This window comes from Sminthopsis crassicaudata, chromosome 3 (assembly GCF_048593235.1).
Source record: "Sminthopsis crassicaudata isolate SCR6 chromosome 3, ASM4859323v1, whole genome shotgun sequence".
Classification (NCBI taxonomy): domain Eukaryota; kingdom Metazoa; phylum Chordata; class Mammalia; order Dasyuromorphia; family Dasyuridae; genus Sminthopsis; species Sminthopsis crassicaudata.
This window is the reverse complement of record NC_133619.1, coordinates 603592917-603611543: the sequence shown is the minus strand read 5'-3', so window position 1 is coordinate 603611543 and position 18627 is coordinate 603592917. Positions and strand designations below refer to the sequence as shown.

Genomic DNA, 18627 nt, shown 5'->3' with positions numbered 1-18627 from the left:
GACAATATGCAAAGACTACATATGTGCAAGATGTTTGGGGAATGGGATGTAGGCTCAAAAAGCATAGGATGGGGAAAGGGGGTGACCAGGAAAGGGGGTGACCAGGAAAGGGGGTGACTGGAAAAGGGGGTGACCGGGAAAGGCTTCCCATAGGAGGTGGGATTTGAGATGAGCCTTGAGGGAAACCAGGAGCTAGAGCTATGGGAGGCTGAGGCTCGGAAATGGAGAATAGAAAAGCCAGAAGGCTGGCAAAAGTGTACAAAGGGGAGTGAGGGCTGATGAAGAGGTAGAAGGGGAAACTACTCTGGGAGGGGGCAGGATAGACTGGAGTGGGAGGGACTTAAGGCAGGCGGGTGCAGGCCCAGGATGGAGGTTCAAGCAGGGGAGCCCAGGGGAGCCGTAAGGAGAGCGCATTTAGGAGCTAGTGAGTTGGGGGTGACAGCTGGGCTCCATAACAGGGAGTCAGAAGGGCGGGATTGGGGGTGGCACCAATTCAGTTCTGGACTGTCTGCGATTCGCTCCGCTCTATAACAAGGCTGCATGTCTCGGGGGCTTGTGATGCTCGGGGCGGTCTCTGAGCAAGCTTGTGCCCCTTATGGTACCCCCAGTGCACAGGTCAGCTGGCAGGACGCAGGAGGCCCCACCCACTGGCTCCCAGTGCCCAGGGCTGCCGTCCTTGACCCGGTGATCCATGACGGGGAGCCGTCCTCCCCACCACCCGGGGCTCCTCCACCCCGACACGGCACTGCAGAGTGGACGGACACTCGAGCTGGCGACGCGTGCGAACGCAGTCTCAGACACCGGGGCTGTGGGCCCGGGCAGGTCCCTAACGCGTCTGCCAGCCCCTTCTTCAGCTGTAAAATGGGTACGGCGGGACCCCTTCCCTGGGAGTGAGGATCATAAGATTGGGCGAGCGCTTCTCCAGCCCTGAAGCTCTCTATAAATGCCATTTTTACTCACAGTGACCTCCTTTGCACGAGAAGTCAGAGGCCCTGCCTTGCTTCGGGTCACCTGGGTTAGCAGAAGAGGACAAGGGTCGGACTCCTGCTCTCCCTCCCCCCCAGCTCCCGGAAGTCCATCCCTGAGCTTTGGGATCCATTCCCAGGGAATTTGGGACTCCACTGCCCTCTGGTGGACAGCCTATCATATTGCAGCCCACCCTTCCTGGGGACCCTCAGTACTGCAATGGGGGGGGGTTCCTGACTGCTCCCCAGTTACTTCATCTGCTGCAGGCCCCAGTCACACCTCCTTTTTGGGCCCAATGCCCCAGGAATAACTCCCAGACTATTTAAAAAGTCACATTGATTTATTAGAATATGAAAAAGATTTGTTTCATTTTATACACAGGGAGGGGGACGCAGGTGGCGACCACAGCCTGATGCCTGGTCGGCCTCCTCATTGCTTAGATATTTCTGCCAGGGACAGTGTGCTCACCCAGGCACGGGGGGAGGGGAAAGGGGGAGTATTGCACAATCAGCGGGGGAGAAGGCGGCATGTATCTGAGGGCCAGAGGGCGAGACCCCACCCCCGGGGGGGCTCCTGGCCTCGGTCACCCGCAGGATCGGACACAAGGCCACAAAGCTGGGAAGCGCTGCAGCTGGTGGCCACTGGCAGAGGGCTGTGTGTGTGTGTGTGTGTGAGTGTATCAGTGTGTCTGTGTGTCAGTGTGTCAGTGTGTCTGTGTGTCAGTGTGTGTATCAGTGTGTCAGTGTGTGTATCAGTGTGTCTGTGTGTGTGTCAGTGTGTATATCAGTTGTGTGTGTATCAGTGTGTGTCTGTGTCAGTGTGTGTATCAGTTGTGTGTGTATCAGTGTGTGTGTCTGTGTGTGTATTAGTGTCTGTGTCAGTGTGTGTCTGTGTGTCAGTGTGTGTATCAGTGTGTGTGTCTGTGTGTGTGTATTAGTGTCTGTGTCAGTGTGTGTCTGTGTCAGTGTGTGTATCAGTTGTGTGTGTATCAGTGTGTGTGTCTGTGTGTGTGTGTATTAATGTCTGTGTCAGTGTGTATATCAGTTGTGTGTGTATCAGTGTGTGTGTCTGTGTCAGTGTGTGTATCAGTGTGTATATCAGTTGTGTGTGTGTCAGTGTGTGTATTAGTGTGTCTCTATGTGTTTGTGTGTCTGTGTATGTCTACGTGTGTGTCAGTGTGTGTCTCTATGTGTGTCAGTGTATTAGTGTGTCTGTCTCTATGTGTTTGTGTGTGTCTATGTGTCTCTGACTGTGTGTGTGTGTGTGTGTGTGTGTGTGTGTGTGTGTGTAGGGCAGCTGGGCCTGTGGCCCTGCTCCCATGGACCCTGTGAGGGGCGGGTTACTCCCTGGGGGAGGTGCCAGGGAGTCCCCAACAAAGACAGCAAAAGCAGGGGGGACTCAAGACTGATTGACAGGGAGGCACAGAACAGAGTGGTGGGAAGGAAACTGCCTGGGTGCCGCTGGCTTAGTCCCCGAGATCCCGAGGCAGCGGGAATGGGGGGCTAGGACACCACTGGGGGATCAGCATTTCCTTGTACAAAGCAGAGCCTGTGGGGGCACTAGGGGGGCCCAAGGCCGAGCATTCTGGGAAGAGAGACGAAGCTCCATTTGCGACAGCCTGGTTTCCAAAGCCTTCGTCCGGGCCAGGTTTCCGCCATTAGGGCCAGCTGACTCCCCGTAGGGCCCCCAAGAGGCCTTCCGGGGGCCCTTAGGCCCTTCCAGCTTCTCCCTCTATCTCGTTTAAGCTCGTGGGTCAGTCAGAAGCGCTCGGAAGGCAAGGAGAGCGTTGCCTCTCCTCCAGGGCTTCTCCACTGCACACAGGCCCGGTCTGGGGCAGGCCCTTCCTGGATGTTGGTGGGGCAGGCAGGCCTAACTAACCAAGCGCCCCCCCCCCCAGCCAGAGCAGGGTCGGGGGGCCAGCTGGCAGGAGCACCTGCTCTTTGGTTACCGAATCCGAGAGGGCTTCAGCAGGGCAGGAAGGCCTCACTTGCCAGGTAGTGAGGGTCTGGACCACCTTGGGAGAGCCTCTAGCCCCGGCCCCCGGCCAGGACCCCGAGTTCAGGAAATCCAGTGTCTGAAGGCGACAGGAAATGGAAAGGAGGAGGCTTCTGATGCCCCCAGGAGGGCACAGCCAAAAGCCCCACAGCCTCCCAAGAGGAAGGGCACAGGAGGAGGAGGAGGAGGAAGGGAGTAAAGCTTTTCAGTGGTGCCCACTGGGCCTTCTGAGGGCTGGTGCTGGGAGCAGAGACGGGCACTGCCCGGCAGGGGTGGGAAGCCGTGCTGGAGCCCAGCTGCCATGCTGTAGGAAGGGGAGAGGCTCCCATGAGTCCCCAGCGGCCCCTGGCCCTGCCGTTACTGGCCTTTGGGAATGAAGGGCTCCCCCTCGCCTGGCTCCGGGCGAGGCCCAGGGTCGCTGAGGCACCGGAGCATGCGCTGGGTGCTCGGGCTGTCCCCCGGCCCTGGGGTGAAAACGTCGTCCGTGCCCGGGGAGGAGGGCTCCTTGGGGTGCATCATGAGGCCAGGATCGTCCTCCTCCTCCAGCACCGAGTCTTTGCCCTTCACTTCTTCATTTACCAGATCCACGGACTCGGGGGACTGGGGTGAGGCAGGGTCAATGGTGATGATGGGGAGGTTCTCTGAATCAGGCTTTGGCTCATAGGCGAGGGGATCTGCAGACCAATGGGAAGGGTCAGGGAGGGGAGGAGACGGCCAGCCTGACCCAGGGCAGCCCCACGCCCACCCAGAAGCATCTCAGGAGCGCCCCTCACAGAGACCACCTCCAGACTCTGGCCACGGGCCACCTCTGTGCCCATTGGCAATGGAGTATGGCCCCCACCCCTTCAGAGTCTGGATTCTAATTCAGGATAGAAAGTTGGGGGTAGCAGCACGGCCTCCTCCAGCTTCTGGACCCCCTCCCTCAGGGTGATCCCTGACTCCCTCAATCCTTTCTTCTCTGGACACCCTCCTCCATCTCCTCCATGGCACCAGGGTACCATGAAGTCAAGAAGAAGAAGAAGGCCCCTGCAAAGTTTCTGAAAGCCAAAAGGCAACCAGGGGATGGAGACAGACAGACAGCCCCCCCCACTCCGTGTCTCTGTCTCTCTCCTTTTCTGTCTCTGTCTCTCCTTTTCTGTCTGTCTCTCCTTTTCTGTCTCTGGTCTCTCCTTTTCTGTCTCTGGTCTCTCCTTCCCTTTCTCTGCTTCTCTCTCTCACAAAACTGGGCTCTTCCTTTTGGACAGTTGGGAGTGGAAGAAAACCATCTGCCTTTGTTTCCCTGCCCTTTCCCAAACCACAACAAGGATCCGAAGGGGGCAGAATGTGCCAGTCCCAGGGAAATGGGCGGGGGTGAGAACAGACTCTCGCCTCCCCCACCTGAGGCGCATCCCTTCCCCAGAAGCAGGGAGGAGATGCCAGGCCCCTGGCCCAGCCCCCGCCCCCAGCTCCCCCCCTCTGTACCTGAGCCAATTCGAGCCCGGGACATGGTGGGGGAGTCCAGTTTGTGGGCTGGCACCGTCAGGTAGTTATTTATCTGAGTGAGGGAAAGAAAGATACAAAGCACTCTTGGGAGATGTCAAGGCTCCCGGAGCCATAGACTCCGAGCTGGACTGAGAATTAGAAGACCTTTTACTATTCCTGTCTTTTTCATTCTCTTCTGTTAGGACCCTGAGATCTGTCTTCTGTGTCTGAGACCCAATTTCCTGTGCAAAAAAAGGGTTGAACTTCATGGCCTCTGAGGTCTTTTGGGGAGATGGGGGTGGGAGTTATCAGCCCTGCCTCCCCTTCCCCCAGGGGGAAAGTGAGAGCCACAGAGCACGGGGGCTGGGGTGGGAGAGGGCCCGTAGCCCCGAGGCAGGGGTCCGGCCTCAGAACCCGTGGGTACCTTTTGCTCCAGTTGTCGGACTTTCTGTCTCCTCAGCAGCATCTGGTTCCAGGCCTCCTCAAAGGGATCAGCCACCAATGTGTGTCTGTTGTAGGATTTTAACTGCCAGGGGAGCGGGGAAGGTCAGTGGATGGGCAGAGGGGAAGGGAGAAGCAGAGAGAGGGGGCTCCAATAGAAAGAGGGTATTGCAATGGGTGGGGGTGCAGGGAGAGTGGGAAGGGAAGGAGAAAGGGAGGGCAGAAGAGGGACACTCCAATATGGGGAGGGGAGAGGGCATCAGGGGAATCTGAATGAGTGGTGAATGGGGCGGGGGGGAGGTCCCAGGTCAGGGGTATGGGGAACGGGACAGACCCAGACTCTCACCCGTTGGCGGGTCTTCTGGAGATTATTGCGCAGAATTTTTCTAATCTCCTCCTCCTTATCCTTGGACAGCGCGGGCAGGATTCGCTCTGAAGGCAGGCCCTTGGGATGAATGTTTCTGGGGACAGGCGGGTATCCAGAGTGAGGGGGGCCCCCCTTCGTGTGCAGAGCCCCGGTCTCCGTGGGAGGCAGGGCTGAGCCTCCATATCACTCCCATGACTGGAGGAGCTCGGCCCCCAGGTCCCAGCAGTCCCCTGCGAGCAGCGAGCTCCCTAAGCCCTTCCTCTAAGCCCCAGAAATGTCACATCCTCCCGTCAGGCACTCTAGTAAGGAGGCCTCTCTTTCCAGGCCCCTTTCTCCCCCCAGCCCTGCAGCATTCAGCGGCCAGAGGGGCCTGGCAGGCCCACCCTCGGGGTGCCAGGGGAGCCACACTCACTGCATGGAGACGGTGGAGACAGCAGGAGGGATCTTGCCCATGGCCCCACTCTCCACCAGCTCGATGGCCTGCTTCATCTCCATCTTGTGGTAGAAGGCAATGAGCTGGGGTTCGTTGGAGCGCTCCCCGGCGATCAGACACTTCTTCACATACTTCTTATTGAAGCGGTTCAGTCTGGGAGGGGAGAAGGGCTGTGCTGAGGCCCTGGGGGAACCCCTGTCCCTCCCCCCTCCCTGGCTGGCCGGGTGCCGTCCCTCCCCCTGCTTACTTGTCCTTCCAGTGGTGGTGCCCGTAATGACCACAGATGTCCTCAATGCCCGTCAGAAGGTGATCCAGGAACTAAAAGTGAACCGAGACCGGAGGCCGGGGCCTCCCTGAGAGGCTGTCCCTCCTGCAGAGACTCTCTCTCCCAGAGCCTCAGCCCGGGGCCCTGCTCCAGGCGCAGCGGTTCCAAGCATGGACAGGAGGGGGCAGCAGAGCCCTACGCAGCCCAGCCCAGCACCAGAGCCTGGGTCCAAACTCCATTTGGAACATGCCCCTGGGAGGGAGCCTAAACTGAGAGCACAATCACTTTTCCTGGAAGTAGGTTCTGCCCACACAGGAGGGCAAGGAACTTTACCGGCAGCCACCTGGGAAGGTTCTTCCTGGGATAGCCCCCTTCTTCCCCCCCTCCGGGCCCCTGACCTCTGGTGACGCAGCTTTTACTCTAAGACCCCCAGAGGCAAAGGGCTAGCCTCCCTGCTCAGGGCCAGTGGGACTGGCAAGCAGCTTCCCCCTTCCTGCTGCCCTCCACCGCTTGGCCCCCAGCCCCACCTGAGTGTGGATCTCCTCATTGATGGATCGCTTGCTCTCCTGCTTTTTCTTCACAGCCAGCAGGTCCACCAAAGGCCGGATAGTCATGCCCTGCAGGTCAGAGAGGAGGGCAGTCACCTCAGGGGGTCAGGCCTCCAGGGGGTGCACCCCCAGAAAGGGCAGGGCTCCCAGGACCCCCAGTCCCTCTGTGGAAAATGATCATGGCCACATCTTGCCCACAGGGCCCCTCATGACCACTCCATGGCAAAATTTATGAGGGTTGTGGGGGGGGGAAATCTAAACCCTAAACACCCCAGGGAGATTGTGGGCTGTCCAAAAAAAGTCCTCTTTCCTCTTGGGGATAAGGAATTTAAAGCAGCTCGAACCAATTTTGCAATTTGGCCCAGGCCCCGGAGTCCAGGCCCTATCACTGCCCCGCAGTGTGGGCAAACTCTTCCCTATCTCTCTGTTTCTTTACCTGCAAAGTGGGGGTTAACACCATGTGCCCCAGATCCTGAGAACAGCTAAGTAAGTGGCTGAGGGACTCATAATGGGCCCTGCTTGCCAATGAAGAAAAGACTCTCCAAGATAGAGGAAGATCCCCATGAAGGCACTTCCTTCACCAAGGGCAACATTATCAGTGGTAGGGGCAGGTCAACCTGGAGCCGGCCCTGGTGACTGATGGGAATTTTCTGAATTCCGGGCCAGGGGAGTCAAGTCTTTTTTTTTTTTTTTTTTTTTTTTTTTAAATTAATTTTATAATTGTAAATTTTTTTTAATAGTATATATGCATGAGTAATTTTTTTAATAACATTATCCCTTGTATTCATTTTTCCAGATTTTTCCCTCCCTCCCTCTACTCCCTCCCCTAGATGACAGGCAATCCCATACATTTTACATGTGTTACAGTATAACCTAGATACAATATATGTGTGTAAATCCAATTTTCTTGTTGCATGTTAAGTATTGGATTCCGAAGGTATAAGTAACCTGGGTAGATAGACAGCAGTGCTAATATTTTACATTCAATTCCAGGGGAGTCAAGTCTTGGAGCCAAAGTCTCCACACAGGCCTCCTTCCACACTCTGGGTTCCCGCCGCCTTCCTGGCCTCCCCTCCTGGCAAGGGAGGCCCTGCCCTTCCTCGGCCTCACTCCATCACACTCACTGCCTCTTCCCATGGGTTCCAGCAAACCAGGCTGATTCTGGGTCTCCTCCCAGGGTTTCCTGCATCTCGAGGCTCTCCCTCCCTCTGACCTGCTGAAAGTTTGTCTGTCCTTCAAGGCCTCGTCCAAGTGTCCCCTCCTCTCAGAGCTTTTGGGGCGGATCCTGACTCTAACCCTGCCCTCCAGCCTAACGCACAGGCCTCTGGGTATTCTGCTGGTGGCCACCCCTCAGGCCTCCACCCTTGGGGCTGGTGACCCACCGTCTGCCTTTGCTGCTCTGTTTTCTGAGATCCCCCAGCCTCCGGGGAAGGGGTTCAGGCTTACAGAAACACTGCCCCCAGCTGGCCCCCCCCAGGCCCGGCCTGGCCCTCCCACCCCTGCCCTGTTAGCCCTCCCCCGACGACCTGTACGAAGACAGTGAAGAAGATGACAGTGATGATGGCGGTGAGGAAGAGCTCCCTCATCGGAAAGTGGGTCACGTCCAGCAGGTAGCCCAACGAGAAGGCGATGGCCCCACGCAGGCCACCATAGGCGATGATGAACTGGTCCTTGGGGGTCAGCTTCACGATGCGGAACTTATTGATGAACCAGGTCAGGCCCAGCACCCCTGGGGACGGGAGAGTCAACAGAGCTGTGCTCCCCAAGGATCGGCATCCCTCCTGGCCAGGGACCCTCCCCCCAAACCATTCTTACACTGTGCTGAGAGAGGCACAGGGTGCAGCACTGGGGGGCCTTAAAGCATGAAGTGTCAGAATTGGGAGGACCTTTAGACCTCAGGGTGTCAGAGCTGGGAGGGCCCTTAGAACACAAAGGGTCAGGGCTGGGGGGGGGGCCCTGAGATTATCATTTGCTGCAAGTCCTTCCTTTTAGCGATGGAGAAGCTGAGGGCCCTCTGTAACAAGCCTGCTGCGATGTGACATCCAAGACTCCCTTGCTGCTGGCCCCCTCCGGCTCCCCCACGGCCGGCCCTCTGCCCAGTCCTGGGCCCGGCCCGCTCGCTCACCCAGCACCCGGGCAATGAGGCAGAAGAGCAGCGTGCTGATGACGAAGGTCCAGTTCCAGTGGTGGGAACCCGCCACGGTGGACACGCCCAGGAAGATGAAGATGAGGGTCTCGCTGATGCTGCTCCACATCTTCAGGAAGTACTTGATGGTGGTGTGGGACTTGTGCGAGATATTGGCCTCCACGTAGGGACGCATCATCACGCCTGAGGCGATGAGCCTGTGGGAACACAGGGCCGGAGGGAGCATCCTGGGACCCCAGCAGGGGCCCCCAAGGGAGGAGGGGCTGGACAGGGAGGACTCAGTGCCTCAGCCCCAGCCCTGGCCTCTCTACCCTCCTCCCAGTTGTATCCAATCTGATCTAACTCAAAAAGCACTTGTCAAGTGCCACGTATTGTCCTGGGGGCGCGACCACAAAGTCCAGGCTGTCCCTGTCCTGGGAAGGCTGACGTTCTGTACATAGAGACTAGTTCTGAAACTCAGACAATATTCCAGGAGGGAGAGGCGCTATGGGCCTCCTATCCCAGAGACCTTCCTGGCTGAACTGCCTGTGGCTGCATCAGAGCTCTGGCCTGTGGCCATGTGGGGCTGTAGGCCCTGCCCCTGGGGCGCCCGCCCCCTCCTCAGCAGAGGGCCAGGCCCCTTTCCACCCTGGCTCTCTGCTCCCCCAGTCTCTCCCAAAAGGAGCCTTCCTTCCCTCAGCCTGCAAGCCTGGAGCCCGCTTAACTTCTGCTCCCTCACCCATCTCTGTATCCCTAAGTCCACGGATCTCTCTGATGTCTACTCTCCTTGTGCCCCGCCCCTTCTTTCTACCCCTGCAGCCGCCACCACTCAGCAATCTTGGGATCACAGACTTGTGTTGGACAGACCCTTAGGGGTCATTAAGGCTGATCTTTGTTCTTTACAAGTGAGGAATCCGAGGCACGGGGCCTTCCCAAAGGTCACACAGATCAGCAGAGTCAGGACTTGAACCCACATCCTCTGACTCCCTGCCTCTCCCTGCCTCTCAGAGATGGCTCAGTCTGGAGCTGAAAGCCTCCAGGCCCCGCTTCCTTCCCCTGCTCTGCTCCTATCTGTGGGACTGCCCTTCACGCCTTCACCAGTATTGGGTTAGGAAGATCTGAATTCAAATTCTGCCTCACAGCAGCCTCTGCTTCCTTTTCGGCAAAACATCCTCCTGAGGTGGTTGTGAGAATCAAATGGGACACAAACCTCCGAGCCCACAGAAACACTAGTTATTCTGACTGGGCTGTTCTTATACACACACAGCCCTATAATCCACTTCTCTCCCTCGAGGTCCAGAACGGTTTTGTGTCTCTATTTCCATCGCATAGCACCAGGCTGGGCACACCATAGGCAACTAATAAATGCTTGCTAAATGGAACTGATCAAGCTTTGTTACAGCACCAACTGAAATAGGGTTTCTGCTCAAACTAGGGGACAGTCTCTTCCCTCCACGCCTTCCCAGTCATTTGGCAGGAGATGGGAAGCCAGAGGTTCTAAGTACTTGCCTCCTGTGTGACACAAGCCAAATTACTTACCCTGCCGGTATCGTAGCTTTTGATCTGTAAAATGCGGGGGCACACCGTGCCCCTTGCTGACCAAGGTCACCCTTCTCCCTGCCCACTCCAAAGGGTTAGGGGAAGTATGGCGCTCAAGTCCTACCTTCCTAGGCAGCTGTTCCAAGTATGGGTGCCCCTGTCCCCCTAGACTTCAGGAACGTGCTGGGACATGAAAACTCCTGTCTCGCTGACCTGTGGCCACTGGGGACATACTAGAAGCTGGGCCACAAAGGCTCTGACTTGGCCATGTTGGGTCTACAAATAGTGAGTTCAGGAAGCGGGCAGCCACCCCCCAAAGCAGGTGGGAGCCCCAGGCCCAGGAACTCACGCCATGATGCCAGACAGGTGAAAGAGCTCGGCTGACAGGTAAGCCATGTAGCTGTAGAGGAAGACGAAGAGCGGCTCGATGACCCGGATGTGGGAGGTGAAGCGGGAGGTGAAGGCCGCGATGATGCCGTAGACCACCCCCACAAACACCCCCCCTAGAGAGACTACGAAGAAGCTCAGGAAGCCCAGGACAATGTCGAAGAAGGTCACATGGTCGATGCCAGCAAATTCTTCAAAGAGATGGTACAGCACCTGGGGAGGCCGGGGGGAAAGCTCAGCCAAGAGGACAGGGGGCCTGCTCTGCTGGGAAGGGGGCCACACTGGGGCCTTCTCTCTGCCACTCACTAGTTCTATCACCTTGGACAAAGCACCTTCTCCTGCTGGATTTCTGAATATTTCTCTGTAGAACGAGGGAGCAGAATTGGATATTTTTAACTCTAACATTCTGAGTTCATAGGTCCCTCCTAGCTCTGACCTTCTGGGTTCTAAGGGTCTTTCCCTCCAACTGTGATCTGGGTTCAAAGATCTCTCCCAACTCTAAAGGCCCCTTCCAGCTGTGACTTTCTGGCTTCTGAGGTCCTTCCCAGCTCTTACTTTTCATATCCTAAGGACCCTCCCAGCTCTGATATTCTCTGGTCTACAGCTCCTCCCAGTGCTAACAATTTACTTTTTAAAGGTCTCTTACAGCTTTCACATTCTGTAGATTTAGAACTAAAATGGATCTCTGGGGTCATCTAGGTTAACTATCTCATTTATTTTAACATTCGATGATCGAGGGTCCCTTCTAGCTCCGCCATTCCAAGATTCTCTTTCCAGATGGCTTCTAGATTCTCTAGATTCTGATCCTAGTGAGTGAAGAGAATATATATTCATTCAGGTACTGTGCTAAGCACTTTACAATTATCTCATTTGATCCTTGCAACAACTCTGGGAGGTAGATGCTATTATTTATCTCCATTATACAGATGAGGAAACAGAGGCAGACAGAGGTCAAGTGATTTGCCCAGGGTCTAAGACTCTTCCAGACAGCTAGGAAGTCTGAGGCTGGATTTGAACTCAGATCTCCCTGATTCCAGGCTCAGTGCCACTGAGAGAGCTCTAGCCATTGCACAACTAACTGAAAAAAATCAACATCAACAGCAATAACAAAGCTCATTCCTTCACCTGCCATCTAGTTAGCACTTCCTCTTTCTAAGGCCCGGTGGTACAGGTTACCAGGACTACCCGAGGGACCTTCTCCATGTAATTTCCCTCTCTGGGGTTCAAGGTTCCTCATCTGTAGAACAGCTGAACCAGACACTCCCGGAGGTCTCTTCCAGAGGAGCCCTGTGATCCTCAGAAGCCACCCTGACCCAGGGGGATTGCACCTAATCTCGCTTTTTTCTCACTGGTAATCCCATATTCACTTGTGGTCTGTCCCCCTTTTAAAAATACATACAAACATTTTAAGGAAACTAGCTGAGTCTGTCCCTGCTGGCCATATTTAAAAAGGGGGAATGTGAGGCCCGCCTGGTTGCGTGGTGTCAGGTTCCATTAACAGACGACTAAGACCGTCATCAGTGCCCTCATCCAGGCCCATAGCCCAGATTCACTGGATCAGGTCAAGTGGTGTAGCCTGTGGGATCTTCTGGGCACTTGGGGGTCCTGTATTTCAAGCCATGCGCTGTCTTTGAGAGCTTCAGGCCCTCTGCAAGGACTGCGCCACGGGCACCTCAGGGCACAGCCTCCTCAGAAAGAGGTCATTAAGAGGCTATAGATTGGTCCCAAGACTGTGACTAAGGCCTTTAGTGTAACCTACCGTCCTCCTCCTCTCCTCACAATGCCCAAAGATGTGACCCCCCCCCCCCAGATATCATCTGTCTACACAGGGAGCCTCGCCAGAGTTTGAGGATAATTTTTAAAAAGCCTTCTCCCTTTCAGATTCAATGGCTCAGCATGTCCTGGACAGCTCCCATATCCCAGCTCTTCCACTTCCAGAACATCTCTTCTCCCGTTCCCTCCTAGCTCGGCTTCCTCTCTCCTGGTCTACCATAGGGGCCTGTGACAAGACTGGCTTTCAGCTTATCCCCTCTCAAACTCACCCATCACTCCACTGTCCAAACTGGGGAGTGAGCTCTTGCCTGGGACTATGGCAGCAAAGCCTCCAAGCCCCGGCAAGCTTCCCTGCCACATGCACAGGCTGGTTCTCCACTGCTGCTCCCCATCCCGCTCTTTCCTGCCTGGCAGCTCCCACATCCCCCAGGCCACAAACAGTGTCTTTTTTTTAGACCTGTGAGTCCTCCTATGGCTCTTCCACCCTCCGGAAAACCGTCCCTAACTTAGTCGGTCCCAGAAAAAGCCGTCTCTGTGGCCCATCACTCCCTCCCCTCCTGGAAGCACTTCTGGACTTGTTGCTCCCCATGGGACCACAGGGCAACTGAGATCAGAATCTCTCTCCTGGCTCTTTGTACCTCTAGCCCCCAGACCTGGGCCTTGCACCATGTGCTGACTCGGACACTTGGAGGCCCCCCATGCTCGCCCCCCGGCCCTGCACTTACAACGGTGACGGCGTCATTGAGCAGGGACTCCCCAAACACGAGGATGTGCAGCAGTTCGTTGATGTGGATCTCCTCGAACACGGCCAGCACTGCCACGGGGTCCACGGCCGAGATGATGCTGCCAAACAACAGGTTGTCCAGGAGGCCGATCTCATTGATGGGGGGCTGCCCAACTAGGCACACGGCATACATGAGCCCCCCAAGGAAGAAGGCGTTCCACAGCGTGCCCACGACGGCAAATATCAGGATGGTGCCCAGGTTCTCCGTGAAAGGGCGCAGGGGCAAGAAGTAGCCGGCATCCAGGATGATGGGGGGCAGCAGGAAGAGGAAGAAGATTTTCGACTCCAGGATAGGAGGGCTCTCCCCAACTCCTTTAATCAGGCCCCCCACCAACAGCCCCACCACGATCAGCAGGCAGCTCTCGGGGACGATGCTGGAGATGGTGGGGATTACGTGGAAACCTGCAGGAGAATGACAGCAGGAGCTCATGTTTCCCTGTGAAACAGCTCTGAAGGCCCCTAAATGCCATTGCGTGAGGGAGAAGGGAGTCAAAGAAGAGCCCGGGGCCCTGAATTCAAATTCCAAGGGCGACCTCCTCAGCTACCAAGTGAGGGGGTTGGGCTACATGTCTGAGTCCATTCCTGTATGACAAAACAGGGTACACCGGATAATGCATCCTATAAGAACAGAGATGGATTCTGAGCTCATGAGATATAGCACCCTGGACTAGGTATCAGACGAGAACCTCCTTCCCCTAAAGAAGGGGATGAGAGACAGACACAGAAATGTCAAAGAAACAGGCTCAGAGAGGCAAAGATAGGAGGTGCTGGATCACAGGATCATGGAGTTAGGGCCCAACCCTTTCATTTCATAGATGGGGAAACTGAGGCAGGCAGAGGTGACCCAGAGTCAAAAAGCTAATGACCATTGGAGGCAGCCTCTGAAGGCAGGTCTTAAACCATCATGAACTGGCACATTCAGTCCAAGTCACTGCTGGAATCAACCTCCCCTTCTCAGAACTAGATAAATCTAATACAAAATAAAGTAGTGAAGGAATCTTAGAAAAGTTAGGTTTGCAGACCTCTGGAGAAAACCGAATAGAGACAGAAAGGAACTGCCTTTTTCTCAGGGGCACATGGCACCTACACAAAACTGAGCATGTATTTAGGATGTAATCTCACCATCAAATGCATAGGCAGAAATGTTAAATGCGTCCTTTTCAGATCACGATGCAATAAAAGTTATGTGTATTAAGGGGCCACACACAGTCACTGCTGGATGGAAGGAAAGGCTCATGACAGCAGGGAGCCTCTCCAGAAAGACAACAGAAAGAAGGGCTCACGGGGAAACCTGGACATTGTTCAGGCTCAGAGAACAACAGGGAGCACGAAGATGAGAATGAGAGCACCAGGCTTGGGTCCACTTGGCTGATGAGTCATTTTCCACTGAGGAGGCCAAGAACTGCCTCCCTATCCCTCCTGGTCAGAGGTTACAGGCGCAGCCCACTTGCCTCTGAAGCCCTCCAACCCTCTCACACCTGGGCCCCTTTTAAGTGTCTGGAGTAGGGCATCTCCTTCTTCTCTGTCTCCCCACAGGCTCAGAATCCAGAGTCAAGTACCAATTTCTAAAGAGGAAGGGAATTCTGAGGTCAAAACATCCACTCCCCTGCCTCCCACCCAGCCCCAAAGGAAAGCTGCTGCTTTTGCAGATGAGCCTCTGGCACTGTCTGTGTGCTGTACCAGCTTCTGTAACTGGGAAGTCTTTTCAATATCCAGACCGAGACAAATGGCCCTTCTTTTCTGGGGGGCAGAGGTGGCGATGGTGGTCAGGGCCATAAGAGCCAATGAAACATGGAGTATTATAGGTTAATGGCCTTAGAGCCCAAGAGTCCTTTGGGGTCATCTAGTCCAATTCCTCATTGTATGGAAGAGGAAGTTGGGAACCAAAGAGGTGTGACTTAGCCAAAGTCATGTAGGTAGGAGGGGGCAAAATCAGAATTTGCACCCAGGTCCTCGGGCACCAAATCAAACATGTCTTCCACTGTACCACAAGGAGTCTCTGTCATCACCAGAGTGGGCACTGACTGTCCTGTCCATAAGAATAGAGGACTGAAAGATAAAAAAAAAGTCTCCATCTCTCCAAAATATCCCCAAAATATTCCAAATACATCTCTCCCCATCTCCTATAACAAATGAAAAAAACAGCCCAGCAATGCTAATCTGATGTTCCCCGAAACGTCCTGGGCTCCCTGGCCTGGAAGGAAGTGCTTTTTCATCGTTCTTGGAAGCTAGGCTTGAAAATTGTCCTTTCAGAGGATTTGGTTTTGGATTGTTTTAATCACAGGAGTTATGGCTAGAATGGTCCTTGAAGTTTAGTCCCATTCCCTTCATTTTACAGATGGGCAAACTAAGGCCCAGGGAGGGAAATGACTTGCCTAAAATAACCCAACCAGGATTTGGCCCTGGCTTTCCTGCCTCTTCCCACCAGGCCGCAACTAACACACCTCTGCCTGCCAATTCAGACTTTATAAAACACTCTCCCATTTACTATGTTTCATTTACTCACACTGGCTCGCATTCATGCCAGTTAAAAGATTTTCTTTCCGGAGCAGCAGTTAGCACAGGCAAGCCCTGGGGCTGCGGGGAAAGCAGAGCTTCCAGTCTGGGGACAAGGCCCTGGAGCCACCACAAAAGGCCCAGGCAGGCTAGGGGGGCTCACACCCTGGAAAGGACTCGGGGCATTCAGTCCCACTAATAGCGGCCCCAACACTATCCCAGTGGTCGCCCCGGAACTTCCCTGTGGGACCCGAGGCAACCTCCGCCGGGCCATGGGCCCCTGGACTCACAGCCAGGTCTCCTCACAGTCATGTTACCTCACCTGGGGAGGGGGTGTTCTAGTCACCCCCATTTCCTAGGAGGGGAACTAGGCCTAGAGAGCCAAGTCCCGGGCCCAGGGTTCCAGGGCCAAGAGGTGTCTCCCAGGTCCTGGGAACACCCTGCTGTAGCCCACTGGTGGGGATTGCCTCTGGCATAGTCCCACACCCACAAGGAGCCTTAATCAGTGCTCTGGCTCTGGCCCCCTCTGTTTCCTGCTGCTCCAGAGGGGAGGCCGGGACTGGTCAGGGTCACTAGGTTTCTGCTCAGGAAGAGAGCCCCAGGCAGAAAGGACCAGGTCACCCAGGTCAACCTCCTCCCGACACAGACGGGGATGATAAGGACACCTATTTTTCAGGGCTGTTCAGGGAGGTGTACAGAAGGAAGACAACGTGGAGCCATGTTTTGGCTCTGCTGCAAATCCAACCAGATCCCTTCACTTTTCTGGGCCTTCTCCTTCATCTACACAAGATGAACACGTGTCCCTTCCATGGAATCTCTTTTTCCCTTTTTAATTGTTTCTGGGGCTTTTTAGTGTAACTGCCCCTTTTCCATGACCTCGTCTCCAAAATCTCCCTTCTAAATGAGAAGCTAAACCAAGCAAAACAAGACCCTTCACTGCTGCAACTGAACACGTCTGCCTCCTTCTGCACCCACTGTTCACCACCTCTCTCCTAAGAGAGGCTGTGAGGCTCCATCATCTGTCCTTAATGGCCTGAACTGTGGAGCCTCCCTTTTCAGTTCCGTCTCTATGTCTCTTGGTCTCTGGGTGTGTCTCTATCTCTCTATGTCTGTCTCTGTCTTTTTTTCTCTCTCTGTCTCTGTTTGTCTCTATGCATGTCTCTCTCTCTCTCTCTCTCTTTATATTTTGCTGTGTGTCTATCTTTCTGTATCTTTCATCTCTCTGTTTGTCTATCTCTGTCTTTCTGTGTCTCTGTCTCTTTTTCTATCTCTGTGTCTCTCTCTATCTCTTTCTGTCTTTCTATGTCTGTCATTTTCCATCTCCATATTTCTCTCTAGCTCTCTCTTTTTCTATCTGTGTCTGTGTCTCTTTATCTTTCTGTCTCTCTTCTATCTCTCTATCTCTGTCTTTCTGTGTCTCTGTCTGTTTTTCTATCTCTCTGTGTCTCTATCTTTCTGTGTGTCTGTCATTTTCTATCTCCATATTTCTCTCTAGCTCTCTCTTTTTCTGTCTCTGTGTCTCTCTTTCTCTGTCTGCCTCTATTTTTCTATTTCTCTGTGTATCTCTGTATCTGTCTATCTCTTTCTGTCTCTCTTTTTATCTTTGTTTGTCTCGGTCTCTCTTTTTTCTAACTCCATGTCTTTCTCTCTAGCTGTCTCTCTTTTTTATATCTATCTCTCCGTATCTCTTTCTCTCTTTGTCTGACTCTCTTTTTCTATCTCTATGTCTCTCTCTCTCTTTCTGTCTATCTCTATCTCTGTCTCTTCTTTCTGTCTCTATCTCTTTTTCTATCTGTCTCTTTGTGTCTCTGTCTCCCCTTTTCTTTCTGTCTCTATCTCTTTTTCTATCTCGCTGTGTCTCTCCCTGTCTCTCTGTATCTTTCTGTCTGCCCCTCTCTGTCTGTCTCTTTTTTTCTGTCTCTGAGTCTGTCTCTCTCACATACGTTACCCCTCCCACTCCTTCCCCTACTCAAAGGTTCCGCCCAGAACAGACCCCTGTCCTCAGGACCTTCCTCCCGCCCCACAACCAGCTTCCTTCTGTCAATACGCCTCATCCTGGGGCCAGCCAGTACCTGTGCTGCTCAGAATCCTTATGGCCGGCAGCCTCTCCTTCTGGAAACAGAGGCGTTCTACAGCCCAGCTTCCATGGACCTCATCCCCAAACTCCCTGGACCTTCTGCTGCCTAAGAATTCCCACTTCCAGGGAGCGAAGCAAGCACTGGTATATCCTTGGCGTGGCAGGAAAAGCCCTGGTTTCACAGTCAGACCTGTGTTTGAACCCCAGCAGTGACCACTAACTCCCTGTGAATATGGATGGGATCATTCAGCGTCTCTTGGGGACTCCGCTTTGCCCCGATCAGGGAGAGCACTTAGCGAGGTGCTTCTTATGGTCCCGATATTCTGCCAGTTGACAGTCTTCCCCTCTCCCTCAGGGGTGTCTGAAAGGGTGAACACTGGTCTTGCCCCGTTGCTTAGATCCCACTGAGCACTTGCTGTGGCCCGTGGGCTCAGCCAGAAATCTGCCATGGATGTCCCGGCCTGGGTCTTTGAGACCCTCTCATCTCTGCCCAGATATGTGGCCAAACTCAGGACACCAATTGTTGGGGGAGTGCCGTGGGAAGGGGGAGAAGCCAAGGTCAAATTTGTCACTGCTGGGTCTCAGGTTAAAGCCCCCAGCAGAATTAGTTCCTCCTTAAAGGGCTACCAAGGCTTGGTCTCTGGCCACGGAACAGGAGGATGTTTTCCCTCCTGTTCTGCCCGATGGTATGATTGTGAAAAAATTAACTGGCCACAAGGAACAGATTTCTCCAAACACTACCTCGCAGATCCTGGCCCCCGCAGCTGCTCCCACTCAGTAAGGAGGGCTTATTTACATCTCCTTCTGTCTCCATCTGCTGAGGCAAGCAAGACGCTCCAGCACGGGCCTCCCTCACGTCATTGCCTCTGTTGCTAAGGGACCAGACACGGCTCGGTGACTGTTTTCCATCCCTCCTCCCTGACATGGTGGGGAGGAGGAGGAGAAGGGTACCATGGCCCAGGCAGAGCGG

General features: G+C 54.6%; 1 protein-coding gene across 1 annotated transcript in view; it reads right to left on the bottom strand.

Moving 5' to 3' along the window:
• Positions 1 to 1287: 1287 nt before the first annotated feature.
• SLC9A1 (solute carrier family 9 member A1) overlaps positions 1288 to 18627 on the bottom strand; it is a 64658-nt gene continuing 47318 nt past the window's right edge. Inside the window, exons 2-12 of the mRNA XM_074305684.1 lie at positions 13026 to 13486; positions 10490 to 10740; positions 8602 to 8819; positions 8003 to 8205; positions 6456 to 6545; positions 5911 to 5981; positions 5643 to 5816; positions 5210 to 5324; positions 4847 to 4948; positions 4423 to 4495; positions 1288 to 3635 (exon numbers count right to left, since the gene is read on the bottom strand). Coding sequence (XP_074161785.1) covers positions 3319 to 3635; positions 4423 to 4495; positions 4847 to 4948; positions 5210 to 5324; positions 5643 to 5816; positions 5911 to 5981; positions 6456 to 6545; positions 8003 to 8205; positions 8602 to 8819; positions 10490 to 10740; positions 13026 to 13486 — 2075 coding nt within the window. The 3' untranslated portion in view covers positions 1288 to 3318. The remainder of the gene's footprint in view (positions 3636 to 4422; positions 4496 to 4846; positions 4949 to 5209; positions 5325 to 5642; positions 5817 to 5910; positions 5982 to 6455; positions 6546 to 8002; positions 8206 to 8601; positions 8820 to 10489; positions 10741 to 13025; positions 13487 to 18627) is intronic.